The 20,629-nt window shown below is 44.5% G+C and overlaps 2 protein-coding genes across 15 annotated transcripts in view; one reads left to right on the top strand and one right to left on the bottom strand.

The window, feature by feature from the left end:
• The window catches only part of ZNF827 (zinc finger protein 827), a 168,404-nt gene extending 164,300 nt beyond the window's left edge, over positions 1-4,104 (top strand). For all 9 annotated transcript variants that reach the window (XR_014311049.1, XM_082728252.1, XM_082728246.1 and 6 more), the window contains one exon: positions 109-4,104. Coding sequence is in view for 1 of the 9 variants with exons in the window: in XM_082728245.1 (XP_082584371.1) it covers positions 109-928 (820 nt within the window). In the remaining 8 variants the exon portion in view is untranslated. The remainder of the gene's footprint in view (positions 1-108) is intronic.
• LOC309863450 (uncharacterized protein C4orf51) overlaps positions 1-20,629 on the bottom strand; it is a 95,855-nt gene that overhangs the window by 40,586 nt on the left and 34,640 nt on the right. Inside the window, exons 7-8 of one of the 6 annotated variants that reach the window (XM_082728279.1) lie at positions 14,073-14,221; positions 13,333-13,370 (exon numbers count right to left, since the gene is read on the bottom strand). The exons of 1 other annotated variant lie outside the window; for it this stretch is intronic. The gene's annotated coding sequence lies outside the window, so the exon portion shown is untranslated. Of the gene's footprint in view, positions 1-5,636; positions 6,028-6,202; positions 6,406-13,070; positions 14,222-20,629 lie in introns of those variants that run through there. 4 more of the 6 variants (XM_082728278.1, XM_082728280.1, XM_082728276.1 and 1 more) reach the window with 4 other exon arrangements.

Consider the following 20,629-nt stretch of genomic DNA (forward strand, 5'->3'; position numbering starts at 1 on the left):
GGGGGAGAGGACGGTGAGGGGAGGCTGGTGAGGAGGGTAGAAGCGGGGCCGCCGCCGAGCCTGTCCGGCTGACCCTTCCTGTCATTGCTTCCCCCCTCCGCCCGGCAGGTGCCCATTCTGCATTTATTCCACCAACCGCCCCGCTGCCATGGAGTGCCACCTCAAGACCCACTACAAGATGGAGTACAAGTGCCGGATCTGCCAGACGGTGAAGGCCAACCAGCTGGAGCTGGAGACGCACACCCGGGAGCACCGCCTGGGCAACCACTACAAGTGCGACCAGTGCGGCTACCTGTCCAAGACCGCCAACAAGCTCATCGAGCACGTGCGCGTGCACACCGGGGAGCGGCCCTTCCACTGTGACCAGTGCAGCTACAGCTGCAAGCGCAAGGACAATCTCAACCTGCACAAGAAGCTGAAGCACGCCCCCCGCCAGACCTTCAGCTGCGAAGAGTGCCTGTTCAAGACCACACACCCCTTCGTCTTCAGCCGCCACGTCAAGAAGCACCAGAGTGGGGACTGTCCCGAGGAGGACAAGAAGGGCCTGGGCCCCGCCCCCAAGGAACCAGCCGGCCCCGGGGCCCCGCTGCTCGTCGTCGGGAGCCCCCGGAATCTCCTGTCTCCCCTGTCGGTCATGTCCGCCTCCCAGGCTCTGCAGACCGTGGCCCTGTCGGCCGCGCACGGTAGCAGCTCCGAGCCCAACCTGGCACTCAAGGCTTTGGCCTTCAACGGATCCCCTTTGCGCTTTGACAAGTACCGGAACTCGGATTTTGCCCATCTCATTCCCTTGACAATGTTGTACCCCAAGAACCACTTGGATCTCACATTCCACCCTCCCCGACCTCAGACTGCGCCTCCCAGCATTCCCTCACCCAAACACTCCTTCCTCGCCTATCTCGGACTGCGAGAACGAGCTGAGACTGTCTGAGGGCAGCCGTGTTCTGTACCAAAAACAAAGAGACAAAGACAAAACAAAAACAAAACCCACAAAACTTAAACACAACCCCAGCAGGTGTATGTTGCTGCAAAACCTACAGGCCCCTGGGTCTGAACCACGTGTACTGTATATCTTTAGTAAGGAATAGAGGATTGGCTCTGTGTGGATACCCTATTGCATTGACCTGAAAGCTGCTTTATCCAATCTTCAGAGAGGTGACCTACTGCATACTTCTACCTTCAGAGGCATGCCTCCCCAGCTCCCCACTCCCACTCTCAGCCCTTCTCCGTACTTTGCTCTGAGAGGAATTTTGTCTTGTTAAGCCCTAAAGAGAGTGTCCTTAATAGCAATCAGCACTTGTACGCTTATGCACTGGTGCATTTGGTTTTTCTGTTGGGTGAATGGGGTGTGTGGGTGTTGTGGATTCCAAAAGAGAAAGCCGCGTGTCGTGTGCCATGCCATTTCTGTCACACATTTCTTCGTACTGGCTTCTTTAACAGCGATGAACGTTCTTTTCCCTCCCGGGTTGTTCATCCGTACAGTCTCTCCCTGAGCTCCTTCATCAACTTTCCCTCTCTATTTTATGGCTACAGAGTGGTAGGGCCTGGTGCTTGAGTCGATGAAGGACTGGTAGACACCCACAGTGCTGCTGGAGATTTCCGACCGGGTGCCAGAGACCTCGTGCTCAGATCTTTTCGGTTATGAAGATGCGAGAATCGAGAGTCCACTCCAGAAGAAATTTCTCGCAGCACTGCAGCCAATATCACAAAACTTAAGTGTGTTTTGTGTGTGTGTGTGTGTGTGTGTGTTTCCATACATATACAATGTGTATGGTGCACACACACAGTGCATCATTTTTTTAAGGGCAGATTATATATATATATGTATATATACATATATATATATATATGATGTATTAATTCAGTGGTTACCATTCATTTGCAGGAAAAGAATTGTATGAGTGAAAAATTTTATGGTTGATAAATCCAGCCAAGGAGATTAAAGGGGTTTGGATAAATTCTGGGTATAAATGCTCAGACTAAAAAAAAAAAAAAAAAAAAAAAGGAAACAGCAGTTTTGCACAGTGCTTTGGTCTTGCACTAGTTTTTGTTTCTCATCTGCAAAAAAAAGTAAAATAAAAGGAAGAAAAATGTACCTTTTCTATGGAATGAGTAGACTGTATGTTTGAAAATTTTGTCACAACCTCTTTAACATATAAAGACCCAACAAAAAGGTGCTGTTTAGTCCTACGGTTCAACTCATGCCGCTGAGAAGTTTCCCTTGTGTTTGCAGATCGTCTAGCTATAGCGGTATTCTCCATGTTATTAATAATTCTGTATTCCACGTTATTAACGCCTGGTAGCTATAACCTGCTAGGAGGCTAACTTTATACTTATTTAAGGCTTTTATTTTGTGGTCATTAAAATGGCAACTTACGTGCAGCACTTTATTGCAGCAAGAAGCAGATGTGGATTTGGTTGCCTAGCCCTTTGCGAATCTTAAAAATGTAATGGGTGATTTCAAAAGAAAAGGAAAAGTCATCTTGGGCCGAATATCTTAATTGCTTGTATTTGTAAGAAAACAATTTCCAGCATGAAACAGCCTGAAAGGGCAGGAAGACATGTGCTCTGTATAAGAATGGAAAGTTTGGAATATAAAAGTTTATATATTATTTATCTGTTGAAGAACTGGTGTACAAGAGGAATGCTTTCTTACTGCATTGCTGTTTTCCATCATGTGTTATCCTAGAGTTGGGATTTTTCTTTTCATCTGTTTCACCAGGGGAAAATAAAAGCATCCCTAATTTTCTTCCTCTAGTCAGTTTGCTTCACTGAAAGCCCCCTCGAACTTGGTACAGTTCTACAGGAAGCCAGAAGACTGTACCGTCGGTCCATACCATGGGCTCCCTCACCCCCATACCCACCCTTCTTCCCCCAGACCTAGCAGGTGTGCTACACTTCCCTTTGCCAGTCCTCCAGCCCTGGCAAACCTGTTTACACTAAGGAGATGTCCCCAGGGGCAGGGAGGCTGAGCCAGCTAAGGCAGGAAGCTCCCGAACCCTCGGTCATCCTCCGGCAGAGACATTTGCTCTTGGCTACGTTAGAAGCGTCATTCAACCTCGCCATGTCAATGTCTCGGTAAAAGACACTATAGACAGTTACGGACAATACACTCCAAGAATACTGGGCATATGGGTGGGTTGGTTTTTTAAAAAGTCCTGTCTTTATCCCCATATAATGGAGAATGTGCCACTTGGCTAATAATGTGCTTTCAAAATTACAAGTTCAGTGATGACAGAAGAGGGCCACAGGGATCCCACGGAGGCTGGCAGAACAGGCGAATCGCACGGAAGCACCAGCAGGTTAAAAACCTGAAAGGGTGGCCCTGACAGTTAGGACTGCAGGTTTTACAGCATGCCACGTGTGCAATAGGAGGTCCTCGGCTGAAACTTGCAAGAGCAAGAGGGGTGTCGGAAGGAGATGTTTACTGCTCAAATGCCATGCATTTCACTGCTTGCCACTGAACTTGTATTTGAATGACTTAGTTATGCTTAATGTAATTGGGCAACTTTTTTAGCACTTTGGAAAGAGTCATCAATCTTTCTGGTAAATTATAAAAGTTTTCTGAGTGAGAAAAGGTGTGTTTGGAGTTTGTTTGACTTTTTATATTATTATTATTGTTATTAATAAAGAAAAAATCTACAGCATTTTTTCAGACTCCACCGAGATAATATATACCCCGGAATTTGGTTTGCAGTTCGATACTCAGGGAAGGATTATTCCATAGATATCCTTTCCGTGTAAAACACTAACATCTTTGAGAAATTCACCTGCCAACTAACTTCAATTCTGTTTTCACTATGCATTCTTCAATGGAAGCTAGCTTCTCTGTCCATATAGTACTGCAGTTAGAGTTCTCAGCACTTTCTTGCTTCTATCCTTTTTTTAACTCCTCATATTATGTTCAGATGATCATACTGTCAAGGTTTGTGTACATTACTGAAAATTTGTATTGTATAAAGCTTTTTGCATTACAAGGCTGTACAGGGTCATTTTGACAGTAACTGGTATATTTCTTTGCATCTTATGTTGCATTGCCAATTTCTAGTGTATCCAGTTTGGAAGTATAATATACTCTAATTAAAACAAAAAAAAAGGTTGGCTATACTCTTTTGTTTCTTTTTTTTCCTCCCCGCCCCACCCCCTGCCCTTGATTGCCATCCTTGACTACTTGTTAAGTCTAAGGGTTTTATTTGCCTTGCTTTGTTCCCATTTTAACTTCTCAGCTTATTTTTAGGAAATGTCCACTACTAGTTATAGCCATTGCAAAATGCAAGTTTTGAACAACCATGGTTATAATACAAACTGTCATTATGTAAGTCATTAATAGCCATTAAGGCTGAGGGTGTATCCATCATTCAGTACAGTTGTAGACCAGCTTCTTCCTGAAATTACTTAGTGACATGTTGAAGTGTTCACCAGCCTTCCCCTCTCCTGCTTAACATCATTTTACTGACCCCACAGCCAAAGGGCAGGGGGGAAACAGATGAATAATTCCATTTATCCTAATGAAGTTTGGCAACTATGAGATTTTAATGAGGGGGGAAATGGTCTGTTTTGCAAGCTAAATAATAATCTATCCAAATGCAAGTAATGATTTGCCATTCAAAGGAAGGTACCAGAGAAAGAAACTGAGGCCAAAACAAAAGATGACAAGCACACTAAGTTGTTTTTTTTTTTAATCCATTTTAAAGTTTGGTTCCTTAGAGATCTTCCCTATGAATCTGCGATGGTTGATAAAAAATATAAAGCGGCAAAAGAGAATGTTCTATCTAGTTCACAGCTTCCATGCTTATAAATATAATGTCCTTTGCTCCTTGTAAGAAATTATGAACTGCTTCACTCTAACACTGAAAAAGATCAAATTTACTTTTCATAAAATGACATGATGTAGGAAAAGTCACTTTGAAAACGACCAGTCACTAATCAGACACTATTTTCCCCTTCACATTTTCATCCAATACCTATTTTTAGGTGATTGAATCAAGTTGATTCAATACCAGTTTTGTTTGGGGGTGGCTGATATTTACTGAAAATTCTAAAATAAATCAGATTTCCTTGCCTTCTGCTAGCACTACAGGCTGGAGTGTCTTTTCATTTTGCAAACATACTGCTTTTTCTTTGAATCCACACCTACATCACATCTCAATCACCCTGTGATTGAGAAAAGCCAGAAATACAAAGAAAAAAATCGTCAGTTTCATAATGGTCTCCCGCTAATGGGCTTCCGGTGACTGAGGAGTGACTTGGGATGAGATCCATCCATGATGGACCAGACCGTGGCCGCTAATCTCTCTGCTTACCTACATTGCAGCAGGTGCACGGGGGAGGCTCCCAGCCAGTCATGTGGCCCCGACTTGAATTTAACCTTAATTTAACTTCTTCCTACTGTCATGTTAGATTAAGATACTTGAAGTTGGGGCGCCTGGGTGGCTCAGTGGGTTAAAGCCTCTGCCTTCAGCTCATGTCATAATCCCAGGGTCCTGGGATAGAGCTCCTCTGCTCAGCAGGGAGCCTGCTTCCTCTCCCTCTGTCTGCCTCTCTGCCTACTTGTGATCTCTATCTGTCATATAAATAAATAAAATCTTAAAAAAAAAAAAAAGGATACTTAAGTTAAGACTCAAGGCCATTTTTTCTATAGTGTGTCTACGGCTGATTGGCTCCTTTTCTTGGCCACTAAGAACTCCCTGAGGATTTAACTGAGGCCCAGTCTTGGTCACAGACAGGGGCATGGGGAGAAATATCAGGGTTTGGTGAGCATAGGCACCTCCTCACCCACAGAAGCCCCATATTAGAACTCCTGCCTGCCGAAGGTGATGTGGGGCTTGTGAACGATTTGAAGAAGGCATATCTCATTAGCTGCTGAAACATAACTCAAGGCTCCCCAGGGCTGTCAGTCTTCAGAGAGGGAGGAGACCCAAAAGGAGCTTGGGCATACAAAAGGGGTGGGAGGGAAGAAAGGGGATAGCAGCTGGGTGACCACATCGTGCTTGCAGAAGACTGGAATCCTTCCCAGGGGTGCCTTAGAACCTGTAAGCGAAATCACAGGATAAAAGAATGCCCTTGGGGATTTGGACTCCGTTCTAAAGGGCCATCAACCACAAATATTCCAGAGATCCCAACCAACATTCTTACTTATACCACTGTCTCAATACAGAAAAGTCCTACACAAAATGAGGTTTATTGTGCAAATAAGTACCATTAACTAACAAAGCAGGTATCCATAAAGCAGACCCTGGGACAAAGTGTGGTGACTGTGGGGCCTGAGGGGCCCATTCTTCCCCTGTCTGGGGTCAGAAGGGCCTCAGGTTATCAGTTTATGAGGTAGCAGGGCTCCTATTCATAATTCTTTCTTGATAGCTGGGTCTGTAAAACAGGAAATGCAAACGGTGCTCACCATGGTCGCTGCTGCAAAAGGGAAAAAGACAGTCAACTGCTGTATTCCTTTGAAATTCTGTGGGTTTTTTTTTTTAAGATTTTATTTATTTCTTTGGCAGAGACAGATCACAAGTAGGCAGAGGTGGAGGTAGGCTCCCTGCCGAGCAGAAAGCCTGATGCGGGGTTCCATCCCAGGACCCTGAGATCATGACCCAGACCAAGGCAGAGGCTTTAACCCACTGAGCCACCCAGGCACCCCTGAAATTCTGTTTTGATAAGAGTTAGGATAGGGGCGCCTGGGTGGCTCAGTGGGTTAAAGCCTCTGCCTTGGTCTGGGTCATGATCTCAGGGTCCTGGGATGGAACCCCGCATCAGGCTTTCTGCTCGGCAGGGAGCCTACCTCCACCTCTGCCTACTTGTGATCTGTCTCTGCCAAAGAAATAAATAAAATCTTAAAAAAAAAAAAAAAGAGGCTAAATACTCGTTAATTCTTAGTTTTCAATAGAATTATCGACCCAGGGCAGAGTCCACCTCAATCACACTTCAGACTTCCTTTCCCCTGTACCGCTCCCTAACAGTGGTTTTCTAGCCTAGTTAGTTCAAGACAATCTGTGTTACAGATCGTCTCTCCCAGCCCTGAGCTCCATTGCCCTGGAATCAGCTCACCTGAGTTGGAGGCCTGCTTCAAAAGCCATAGGTTCAACTAAATGATCTGTAAGACCCCTTCCGCCCGCCAACAGATAACATATAATGAACAATGATCCTGTCATTCTGAGCAAGCAAAAATCAGCCCCTAGAAACAAAGGCGGTCACAAAGCAGAATCCTTGCAAGGCAGTTATGGCCAAAACGACATCTCAACATTTTCAAACCACAACAGACTCAATGCAGGGGGAAAAAAAAATGGCTAAAAATATTTTTCTGCCCACTTCAGAGTTTGGGAGGTCTAAAATGTTTCTTTTCTGATTAAACACTAAGTCATCATGCTTGGATCGACTGCAGTCATCTGGAGGGTGGCTTCAACATATTTTACCAAACTATGGCTACTTGATCTGGTTAGATGAGTTAGAGGTAACCAGATGGGGAGGGAAAGTGTTGGCCTGCATTCCTCTAACGTCGCCTCCTCCTCCTGCCCACTGGTCGCTTCCCGCCTCCTCCCCACGACCAGCAAGACTGATGGCTGAGCTCTCTGGCACAATGTTTCAAATGTTTTCTGTAAAACAGCAAATAGTCGCTTATGGCAAGTAGAAAGATATTTTAGTTTTAATGCAATGAAAGAATATACTAAGAATGCTTACTCTGCCATTTGTTTAAAAAGACTCTCAGCCCCTTGGGCACCTGGGTGGCTCAGTGGGTGAAGTATCCAACTCTTGACCTCAGCTCAGGTCATGATCTCGGGGTTGTGTGATGGAGCCCACACTGGGCTCCATGCTAGGCATGAAGCCTGCTTGAGATTCTCTCTCTCCTCCTCTCCCTCTGCCTCTCTTTCTCTCTCTCAAAACAAAAACAAACAACAACAACAAGAACCAAGAAACTCTCAGCCCCCAAATTCTAAACACATTATGAAAGCTCCCAGGGACTTCCATTGGGTAGAAAGGCTCCATGTGTTTATAGAGGCGGAGGGAAAAATCTGACCTATCCCCATCAGCAGGCATTTAAAGGCAAGAGCAAACACTGGTCTAGGACCAGGGAAATTTATCTAGCCATCCTCTGGCCTGAATGTAGAGCTCCACCCAAACCACCCCAGAATGATCAGTGTGTTTCTGATCTTAAAGATTTCTAGATAGGGGATGCCATCACTTGGCTTCAGTGTGCTTCTATTTTAATTTTAAATGAGATTCCTAATTAGTGGTCCACAGACCAAGGGACCAACAAGCCCCTGTCCTCTTATGTCCCACTTCAAACAGAATGTCTGTTATGATATTTTCAATGCAATGGGCTTGATCAGCATTGGTAGTCTCCCTCAACCAATCTATTTTCTAGGTCCCCTAAAAAGGAGAACTTTGAGATCATTTGGGGGAGCAATTCCAGGAACAAAATGGGGCACTAGAAAGAGTGAAGCAAATATGAAGGGAAAGCCAACGCCAGGTTGGCCTTAGCTGGCCAGCTGGTCATTGCTGTGCACCAGTGGGATGCAATCCCTCCAGAAACTCTCATGAGAAGCTATGTAAATGTATCTCAGAATTGATAGCCCAAAGGACAGAAGAAAGAAGGGGTTAGAGTAGCCCCAGAGTGTTAACTGCCTTGCACTTCCAGGTTTGGCCATGATTTAGAATGGCTGAGTAGATTCCCATGGGCAGCCACAAAGGTGACAAAGAAGCCAATGGTTCAGAACTTCTGTTGGGTCCATGGTCAAAAGGAGCGAGACTGATACAAAGCAAAGGTCAAGCAAAGCTTTATTTCCTGCCAAGCAGGAATCAAACCAACCGGCCGGAGCCATGCCTCTTACAGAGAGGGTGACCCCTCCCTGCCTTACAGACTAACTTTTATAGAGCAAAGGCCATGTGGTTGGGCCTGATCACACACAGGTGGTGAACGAGATTGTAACACACAGAGAAAGCTGCACGGTCATGCTAGGTCACACATAAGTGACCAATTGAATTACAATTTACCCTAGTAGATTTTGGAACTAGCCTATCACCTTGGTCAGAATTGACACCCAAAAGGCAGGACCCACACTCCTTGGTAGCTAGGGAGACAGTATGCATGCTTTACTGATTGGATGTCTCCAGAGACCTGACTTATCCCTGCATTTGGGCTGTTATCTCCACCTGACCTGACCCACCCTTTGCATTTGGGCTTTGTTACCTGGGACTGGTTTCCAGGACTTGTTTTTAAGTAAGTTCCCTGAAGGGGGGTGGGGGGGGCAGGGTCAGGATGGAGCTGCTCTGGCTAAATAGGCCCTTACACTTCAGGGGCACCCGGTGAAGCTAAGGTCAGGTGCTGTCAATTATACCTGACCATAACTGGTTACTATGAGTTGGCTTAAGAAGGGGAGTTTGTGAGATGGGGAACAATAGGTATCCAATGAAATTATCACATTGAGCAAGAATGTTGCCATCACTTTGGCCTCTAAACTAAAGTTGGCTATATATCCAACCCACTGAGTTAGCTCAAAGCTCTTCTTCCTGCTAGTTGGAGTTGGGCAGAGCCAAGGACAGTGTTCAGTCATGATGGTACAGAATGGAAGAGGTGGTACAGGAGAAGCAGGTGAAGGCTCTATATGATAGAGTCTGTCCTTGGGGCCTTGCTTTTTGATTTCTGTGATGGAACTGAGCTTTTCTAAGACTCCATGAGGGGGACGTCACATGATAGACATAGTGGCTGCCCCTCACCTCAGAGAGACTCCTTGACCTGGGGAAGCCACAGGAAAGCCCAAATGAGGCCAGAGAGGAGGCATCCCCCAGCTTTCTGAGGCCAGCCTCAAGCCCAAGCAAAAGGCATCCCGGTATCTCTCAATGGTACCAACTTACCCTGAATGGGGACCCAACAAAGGGTTCAGCAGCCAGACCTCAAAGAGGAATCAAATGGTTACATTAGATTTGCCTGGTGTTGTATTCATACACGTGTCTTTTGTACATATATCTTCCAGGCATCTGGCACTCAACCGGGAAGTATCTGTCCTCATGGAAAACAGCTGATTGAAAGTAGAAATAGGGTATGTGTCATCTCTGTTTCTATCTCTAACCCACAACCAGCAGTCCTTTTGCTAGTGGAGGATTGGGCTAAGCATGGACCAATGGATAGTTACATAGATACATAGAAAATATATATAAAGAATGCATACAGTATATATATATATATAATGAAGTTATAAACATAAAAGATATGTATTTATGTAAGAGCATCCAGAAGGAAGGCCATGAATTCTATTATTCTGGGATTCACATTATTAAAAGACTATTTTTTTTCATGTTTCCTTTGTGTTGCTGAAAATAAATACAGGTTGATGAAAGAGTAACATATGAAAAGAATAATTAAGGGTCAAAGAAATCCCATTAATCAGAATATCCCCCTGCCCATCTTTTTTACAATTAAATAAATGGGCACAGCAATGGGTCATCACCATACTATCAGTCAAGGTCCCATCTCTTTATGGCATCAGACAATAGACCTAGCAGCCACAAGAGCTAACTATGTGGGAGTCTTGGTTACACAAAAAGACCATGTATCTTCCTAAATGGACAGAATAATAATTTCCTGCTGATGAAGGACTTTACAATTTGGCCTGTCTGCCTGTGAGCAAGGCTAAATTGTATGCATGCATGACTTTGTGTCACGAGATCCTGTCTTTAAATATGAGCCCCTCACATTACCCAGAATCCACTGCTCCCTCATTAGTATTCCCCGCACCTATTCCTCACACACAGAGTGTCTTTCCCAGTTGGCCATATTCTAAAGCAAGTTCAAGTCTGTCCTACTGATCACTTCTCCCCGCCAACCCACCAAACTCCCCTGCATTCTAACCTTGACCAATTTCTCTGCTTCACGTTCATTATTTAATGAGCAACAAATATGTAGGAAGTCATGTGCAAGCAGCTGGTATGAAAGAGAGACACAGAAGATACGTTTCCCAGCTTTGAGGAGTTGCTCAACCAACAGAAGAAATGCACGTTTGAGCAAATGCACTCTAATACCAGGAAAAATACACATACATTGCTGTGGAAAAACTGAAAAAAGAGTTACGAATCCCAGCCAGGGCGAGATGAGGCTTTATGAGAGACGTAATCCCATGCAGACCACAATCTAAACGACGAGTGGAATTTTCTAGGCAGAAGAAGTGGGGGGGGGGGATTCCAGATTGAAATAACAGCTTGAGAAAAGGCAAGAAGGTGAGAAATTGCATGGTGGGTTCTGTTGTGCTAGAAGATTATAATGAAACCAAACAAAGCCAGCTTGCACAGGGCTTCAAACACTCGTTAAGGAGACTGAACATCTAAACTACTCCGTGGTTAATAAGCACTAAGAAAACAATTTGAGGAGGAGAATGGCAGGATTTGACCTTTGTTTTAGGAAGCCAATTCTAGCAGCACTACAAAAGGAAGACTTGAATGGGGAAAAAAAAAAATAAAGGCAGAGAGATGTGCTCTGTTCAGAACGTCCGAAAGGGAAGTCATAATCTTCTCCCTCAGACCTGTCCCTGCCCCTTAACCACGTATTCCTTAGCTCAATAAGGGCACACCATCCTCCAAATGACCCAAACTATAACCCTGGGACTCAACTTTAGCCCCTTTTTTCTCTCCCACTCCTTTCTCTTCCTCCCTTTCTTTGGCCAGCCAATCCATCAGAGTTGTGTTTATCTGCCAAGGATTTCACGAATCAATCCTGTCTTTCTTTCCACGCTTAACGTCCTGGAGCAGGTCCTTGGCATCCTTGCCAGGTGTCTTGCAATAGTTTCCTGTCTGAATGGGACAATTTTGCATAGGAAAGACTGTAAACAACTTATTCCAGAAGGTTCATGATCAGACTTGTGGACACAAAGATGAGAGGTGGAGCCAGCAGACGGCCGATAACATCAGGGGAGCAATGGCACCAACAGAACAGCAGCAAAGGCACCAAAAACAGGATATTGGGAGATACCAACTTCACGGTGAAGCAGGAGGAAGTCACTCAGGAGACTAAGAAGAAACCAGCAGAGAAAGCATAGACAAAGGCAACATTGTCAGAGAAGCCAAGGTTAGAGAGACATTTATATGACATTGGACAGAGGGATGAAGTTGGATTTTAGCCTTTGCCAATTTAATGGTCCTTGGTGATCTCTGAGGATGCGGTTTCCGTGATAGTTTGGGCATGGAAACTGAACTTCTATGGGTAAATGAACGAATTGGTGGTGAGGATCTGGTGACATGCAGAAAAGACTGCTCTTGCATTAAGTCAGGTAGTGAGAGAGAAAAAAATCATGTATGCCTGGCCCTTGCCAAAAGATGCCTCATCTTCCCTTCTCTCTCAAAGACATCTTCCCTTTCCCTTTCCCCTACTTCACACACCTTCAAAGAGGAGAAGTGTAAGCTGCTGACATTACAATCCCCAGCCACACTCCACACCAATTTTCCATATCACTTTTGATATAACTCATCCTTCGAAGCGCATGAAGTCTGTCTTCATACCATGCCTGCTATTGCGGGGTCTGCCTGCACCAGCTTCCGTTAGCCCAAGATGTCCGCAGGAAATGGGCTGCCTGGATAAAATTTAGTAGCACTTCTCCTAAATAGGAGAGTCTAGAGAAATGCAAAAAAGATGGTCAAGAGATGGAAAGCCAGTCCCCCAGCCCCTCTCTACTTTGGCCAGAATTAGAAAATAAGGATTTCAGTGTGGAAAGATGAAGGCTTAGAAGGGAATATGATAGGCCTCTAAAAAAAAATACACGATGGATGTGGCCAGAGAACACAGACTTAGTCACCAAATTCCAGAATATTAGACCCAGGGGGTAAATCTTGAAGCTTAAGAGAGGTTGTTTATGTTGGAGCCCTGACTAACTGTCCCTTTCTAAGGTTTTGCAAATCTGACCTTTGTGGAGAGCAACGGATCTCAAATCCTTTTAGGCTGCACACCACTTCTTCAGCTGGGGAAAAAGAGCCACAGCTCCATTATTCTGTCCCTGCTTGTTGTCAGCCCCCTAGCAGGAGAAAAATCACCCTCATCAGACCTAATGGAAAGAAAGGTACTAGAGTTTATGAGATAGAAGTGAAATAATCTGTTTCTTATTAAATATCATGAGAAATTTATTAATTCATGCCAGAAACACAAATATAAACATTATCATATTGAAAGCATTTATCCTGAAGGAGACCATCTGGCAGAGCCGCGCAGACCACACTTCGAGAAGCAGAGGGTATGTGTCACCATGGCGGGCTCTTCCATTAAAGCAGCAAGTCCAGAGGAAGTGAAAACTTCAGGGCTTTGAGGGGAAGGCTCTGCAGTAATGACATCTGCTAGATGAGTGTCACATGTTTCTTGAGAGGTGGGCCTGCATTTACAAGTGTTGTTATATGAAAACCTACATTTTCAAAACAAGGGGTGGGTATTATGTCAGAATCTCTCCCTTTAGAAATGGATGCTTTCCTTGGGCACCAAATTGCAGAAGGGTATTGACATACAAAGGTACAGAGCACAAGGGTTGGACATAAAGACTGGACAGAAGATGAAGGAGAATATAGGAAATCTGAGGAGTTAGGAGACACCATCAATTATAGATTAACCCCAAACTGAAAATACTGTACAGCGTCATGAGATTATAGATACATGGTTCTTTCTTTGTGAAATGCAGTCTTAAACACCACACACTGGGGCCGGGGGGAGGGGAATGAGTGATTCAGTCCGTTAAGCGTCTGCCTTTGGCTCAGGTCATGATCCCAGGATTCTGGGTTGGAGTCCCGCACTGGGCTCTCTGCTCAGTGGGAAATCTGCTTCTCCCTCTTCCTCTGCCCCTTTCCCCCATGCCTTCTCTCCCCCCCCCCTTAAAAATAAATAAAATCTTTAAAAATAAAAAACAAACAAACAAAAAACCTCACTCTGTCACACTTTTTTTGCCGAAGGGCAGGAATACCTATAATTTGGAAAGTACATCCTCTCTGGAGATGGACAGAGCACTGGGGATGCACAAAGTAGAGAAAGCCTTGCATTCCAGAAAAGAAGAAATGCTCATGGCAACTTGAAGAAACACCCAGTTCCCTTCAGGATCCAAGTGAATCCCTTTCACCTGGCTGCCCTCTATTTTCTCAGGAATCCTGAAGTTGATGTGTGCCTCTTCTGCCTTCAGGGATGCTGTTGTTGGTTGGATATCAGGTCTCCTCTACCCTTTTCCAAATCTCTCTCCTCTGTGTCCCACATCAACTCCAGTGGGTGTACCTAGAGAATCAATGGAACAAATTCCTCCATCTAGAATAGGGAGAGCTGGAAGACCCTGACCTTGATAGTCTCGGCATTTGAGAGTTCATTCCCATCACCATCTTGCATCCTGCCTGAGACCATCAGGCACCCACCTGCCAATGCTCAATCACCATGTATGGAGTCATCTGAAAAGGGCCACACCACCCATAAAATGGTATTAATATGATACACTGCAGTCCTACTTAGGCATGTCTCAAATTCTAATGGGAATAGCCACATCTATCCCCTCAGAGCTCAGGATCTGTCAGGGGTGGCGGGGCTGCAGCTACTCGAGGTCTCATTACTGTTTGGTTCAGACAGTGAGTCATCCAGATCATAAAGGCTACATATGTTTACTGGCTCTTTATATCAAACACCTTAATGTGTATATTTAGAAGTGGAAGAAATAGCTGTCTTCACTGATGACTCCTATAGTCTTCATACTTTTAAAAGTTTAATAACTATTTTTAGTACTAAGAGGTAAGACGTGCATGGTAAAATGCAAACTGACTCAATGATTAGGTTTCAAGAAGAATAACTTTAATTTTGTTGGCATCTTCTGCCTTTGTTTGCCCAGAGGTGCTGTTCCCTAATCTCTCCTCTATGCCACTCATCAACTCCAAAGGATGGACCAAGAGAATCAATGGAACATTGGAATTCCTTGGTCTAGAGCAGTAGCTTCTTGGGAGGCTGGCAGAGCTTTCCAGATGTTATCCAGGAGTCCTAACCTGCTATTAGCTTGGTCGTGTGCTGTCCTCTCTGTCCACATCTATAATCTATTCATGACAGCTCATGCAGTGACTAACTAGATTACAAAAATGAGTGAACAAACTATTTGTCTGTGCTTCTTATAAGCTATCAGCCATTAAAAAATGTTTAAGTAGGTAAATGAACGATGAGGAAGAGAGAGGGAATGAGAGTCAGAGTAACGGCAGGACTTCAGGGCATCTAATTCCATTTCCTCATCATATAAAACAAGAATCTGTGGTCTGGAGTGGGTAGAAGTTAAAGGAGAGAGAAAGACAGAGAGAGATTGAGAGAAAGAAAGATACTTGGTTAATAATTAGTAATAATAATTGTTTCTATAACTAACCCAATCTTCTGGCTCTGTTTAGCATTAAATCACAGAAAAAACAGTCCCACAGAAAAAGCAGAAACAGCAATTCAAGTCTTAGCTTCCCCATAAAACAAAGAGGGGGATATACTCTTACTGTACATACAAAATCTTAAAAATCTTCTGAGGACATTTTCTTTACCTTGTGGCAATGAATCCCTCCAACTCCTACACTTCTTCCTCTCTCTAGAACCTCTTAAAATCCCCCCTCTAATACTCAGTCCACCCTGTCCCTTCCTCCCCTCCTTAGAACTTTAGTATATAGATCCTTGGAACTTTTCTGTTTTTTCCTTACTGACCCACATTCTAGAACTAAAGAAAGACTGGAGCTCTCTGACTGAAAGAGCCTATGAGTCCCAAGGAGGATAAACATTAAAAATGAACTTACACAGAGAGATATCATAATAAATCTCCAGTACATCAAGGTGAAAAAGATGTGAAAAATAAAACTCCAAAACATCAAAATGAAAAAGTCATGAAAGGCAAAATAGGATAAGATAGATTACCTATGAAGGAGTGAAATTTAGATCAACTGCAGAAGGTTCAAGAAAATAATGGAACGGCAGCTTAGAAACATTCAGGAAAAATAAATTCAAACTCAAAGCTGTATAACAAGCCAAACTCACACTCAAGAGAGAAATTAAATTATATTCTCAGACACACAAGCCCTCAAAATTTATTATCCACAGATACTTTCCAGCAGAGAAAAGAAAGCAAAAGAATAACCTACCAAAGGATATACTCCAGCAAAACGAAATAAGAATATAAAAAATATAAAAGGTAATCAGGTGACAAAGAAGAATGTTTTGTTTTTTTTTTTGTAAGTTAAGCTTTATGCTCAGCATGGGGCCAAACTCATGATCCCAAGATCAAGAGTCACACACTCTATCAGCTGAGCCAGCCAGGTGCTCCAAATGTACGTGTGTTTAATTTTTGTAATTAAAAGGTTATTTTTGTGGTGGTTGCCACAGTGGGGTGGGGGAGAGATGAGCAAAATGAGTGGAATGGGAGGTACAGGTCTGCAGTTATAGAATGAATACATCAATGGGATAAAAGATATAGCACAAAGAATACAGTCAATGATATTGTAATGGAGACAGCTGGTATGGAGACGAAGAGTGACTACACCTGTGATGAACACAGCATCACGTACAGACTTGTCACATCACTGTGTTGTACACCTGATGCTAATGTAACATTGTGTGCCAACTATATCTCAATGAAGAAAGAGTGATTTTTGAAAAGATTGGGGATAAAGGAAGTTAGAAAACACAATACTTTTTATAAAAACTATTACGGGGGGCGCCTGGGTGGCTCAGTGGGTTAAAGCCTCTGCCTTCGGCTCAGGTCATGATCCCGGTGTCCTGGGATCAAGCCCCGCGTCAGGCTCTCTGCTCAGTGAGCCTGCTTTCTCCTCTCTCTGCCTGCCTCTCTGCCTACTTGTGATCTCTCTGTCAAATAAATTAAAAAAAAAAAAAAACTATTACGGAAGTGTAATTTACATACAATGTTATATCAGTTTCAAGTGTACAACATAGTCATTTGGCATTTCTATACATTACTCAGGGCTCACCAGGATAAGTGTTCCCCCCATCTGCAACTACACAAAGTTATTACAGTATTACTGACTATATTCCCTAGGCTGTATTTTTTGTCTCCGTGACTTATTTTATATCTGAAAGTTTGCACCTCTTAATTCTCTTCACCTGTTTCACCCATCTCCCTCCCCCGTCCTCTAGCAACAAACCACCAGATTGTTCTCTGTATCTGTCAGTCTGTTTCTGGTTTTTTGTCTCCATTTCATTTCACCTTTGCATCATACGTCATTACAGTTTACAAGACGTTTTCAGATAAATTGTCAGTAGCTAGAATCACGGGACCTACAAAAATATGATTTAAGAGACACTGCGTTGGGGCAAACAATACTTCCAATAAAACTTGGAAATGCCCTCTGCGTGTAGAAATGTACCAGTCATCATGATGACAATGACCGTGGGTCTGCAGAGGGGTGACAAACCTTGGATTCAGCAGGCTGATTGTTTTTTTCACTCTGTCTACCGAGTTGGACTACATTATGAATTGTAGAGAAGGAAATGAATGGAGGTAAGAACTGCAAAATCTCAGACCAGCTGGACTGCACAGCAAAGGGACTCATCAGATGTCCGGTCCACAGGGTCTGCAGACTCACTCTGCGCAAGAGACCTACTAATGAAATGTTTTAGCTCCACAAAGGCTTCTAATGAGAACTTCATGGGACTGTTGCCTATGTCATATGCCATGAGTTTGAGGCTTGGAATCTCTCATTTGAACTTTTTTACACCATCCCGGTATATGAAAAAAAAAAAAAACAAAAAAAAAGCAGCTGCCAAAAAGCAAACATTTTCCTGTCTCTAAAAATAAAATGCTGGCAACACTTCAGGCCTCTGTGCCAAGACCTGGCCCTTCCCAGGATAAACAATAGGTGGCCAAGCTGATCACAGGCAAGCACTGAGCCCGGGAGTGGGCTGGGGGCCAGCCTGGAATGCCTAGGTTGAGCCATGTGCGGCTGTAAAGCGAGAAGCCAAAGGTGGCCCTCCCACCACTCCCTCCTCCCCAGCTGATGAAGGACAGCTGCCACCCCCCAGCCAGGGGCCAGGTGTGGTTGAGTGGGGACAGCCTCGGATTACACCAGAAACCTTGACCCAGCAGAGGTCACAGAGCTCCCACTGTCCCCTGCCCCCAGAGCCCCAGGATGCACAGTGACAGATTTGAGGGCTATGAGAGCCTGTCCAGGGAATGTTCCCTGGGAAGGAAAGTTTCCTAAGGCTCCATCTGCATCCGTCACTCAGGCTTGCGCCCATCACCTGTCAAATGCTCCGCGCCCGGCTGAGAGCCCTCACCTGCTGCAGGGAGGCCCCGCACAAGCACCTTAGCATAAGAATGCTGTAGTAATGGTCCTCAGTCCCTTTCTAACTGCCTCCCAGCTTCCGCGCCATTTGTTCAAGCCCTGTGCCTTGTCATTGGGGTTCAAATCTTCCCTGGACAACAAGCTTGGCCTTTGGCTGGGTTGGGGAGTTGACAGGGCTAAGAGGGGGTGAGGGGAGGAGAGAGACTAAATATAGCAAATATTTGTGCGCATAATCACTCCATAAACATGCTTCAGTGGAACAGAGTGGAGGACCGACCCAGATGACGGATGTCACTCACCCAAGTGTCACATCATAAATAAAACTGAATGAGCCCATTCTCCTACAGAACCCCAGTGACGCCTGTTCACACTATAAATATTTATGAAGTCATGGCCCTTAAAAGACTTTCTTTTTCCAGGTAAGTAGACTTTAACAAAAAAGCGGAGCGCGAGCTTTTCTTAACAATTATGGAATGGTCACTGTAGCTTTTCAATGGGCATTCCATGGAAAGGGAAAAGAAAAAGAAGAAAGAAGAAAAGGGAAAATAAGGCCCCGATCCAAGAGGCTGCTGCATGGAGATCTCATTTATGCCAGTCCAGACTCATTCTCATTCCAAAAGTGATAGCCTTCTCTGAGGTGGCAGAAACCAGAAGAAGCACTATCGGTCCCCGTTCCACCCAGGCCTGTGTAATGAAGGAGCACAAACACATCCCTGTCCTCCAAGTTCAGACCCCTCCCACTACCTCTGCTGGGAGAGACATTCTCCTTAGAACTCTTAGCCTGTCTCTTAGTAACCAAAAAAAATGTACACCTCACCCCATTACTGTGCTTGTGTGCAAAGAATTCCCGGAATGTGCCGATGTGTGCCTGGGTGTCTCTCAGGTGTTTATGTAGAGCACCCCCCCCCAATCCTGCTCTTACCCCTGATTGCATTAGTGATAGCACCCACAAACGCCGCTGGAATCCTACCAGCTTTTCCTGCGCGCTCTTCGACACACATTACTGCAAAGAGAGCAAACACCCCTTGGGCTTGCAGCAGCTGGGCCACATCCCCACTCCCCTGAATCACCTGCAGCTCCCAAGCCATTGTTTCCAGGACAATACAAGCTAATTTTCATGTCGCTTTGCAGCACACACACTACTCTTCACTTCAATGCACCAAAACCCTTGCCCAAGTCCAGCAAGCCATTTTCTTTCCCAGCGAGGACCTTCTGTCCAGGCTTCCTTCCTGCAAACCTCAAGGTGGCCCCTGCTACATCAGGCTGAACGGGCCCCACAGGGAAAAGGTGAAGAACCTTCTGCTCTAGCCTCCAGGAAGTCCTGTCCCACAAGGAACAAGAGCCTCTGGTTTTATGAAAATGAGTCACAGGCTGCCTTGTGTGTTCCTATCTGGGAGGCTAGAGCTGCCATGTATGGTCCGAGCTCTGTGCCACCCACCTCTCCATGTAAGTCGGAGTTCTTTGCCAGGACAGCCTGAGTCATAAAACTCAGCACATTCCTTCAGCGTTGGATAGTCTTTCCTTGTTATTACTTTGCTTTTGTTCTAGGCAGCACCTGGTTTCATTTTAAAAACCCAAATAAAATCTCATGGTCAGGGCTTGGGTGGGGTGGGGAGATAGGAAAGGAAGAAAAAGAGCAAGAAGGGAGTGAAGCCTAGGTTAGGGGAATCAAGAAAGGACTGCAAACCACCACCCCACCACCCCACAGGCGAGACCCACAGCAGAACAGAGAGGGAAAACTGCAGAGGGGAGAGCAGGAGAAAGAGGATGGACTGCAACTAAAGTGAGTTTAATCAAAGTCCTTCTTGCAGTATGTGACATGGCACTTGAGGTCTTGGGCTCCTCCCCAAATTAGGCAACAGTACTAAAAGCCCAGTGACCTCCTCTGAGCCACTACGCTTTCTGAGTCTTCTCAATAAACCAGTAGGCGTATTTTTGGTGAATTCTAAGGAACTTTACAATTATAACACTATGATTTTTATGAACCTGTTTCCTTTTCTCTTGGACCACAACCCCCAAATTATGTGTAAGGGAATATTTTCCCACAAGCTAATATTTGTGTGTGTGTGTGTGTGTGTGTGTGTGTGTGTATGTGTTTTGTCTGTGGCAGGTAGTGGAATGGGAGATAACAAAGGATAAGGTGTAGACCCAATCACACAAATGTTGCTGGTCGAACTCAATTTCTGTGGCCAGGTTATTTTGTAAACTCATCTGTAAAGCTGTTAACACAGAGTTTTAGAATTAAAACAGAATTCTAATAATTGGTGTTTCGCAAATAGCAAATACTGAATGAATGAATGAATGAATGAATGAGTGAATGATACCCGTTAACAGGGAGAATTGTATTTCCTTGGAGTAGTAAAGCATATTAACTGTAGCATAAGAC

The sequence above is a fragment of the Mustela nivalis genome (genome assembly GCF_964662115.1).
Source record: "Mustela nivalis genome assembly, chromosome: 4".
Classification (NCBI taxonomy): domain Eukaryota; kingdom Metazoa; phylum Chordata; class Mammalia; order Carnivora; family Mustelidae; genus Mustela; species Mustela nivalis.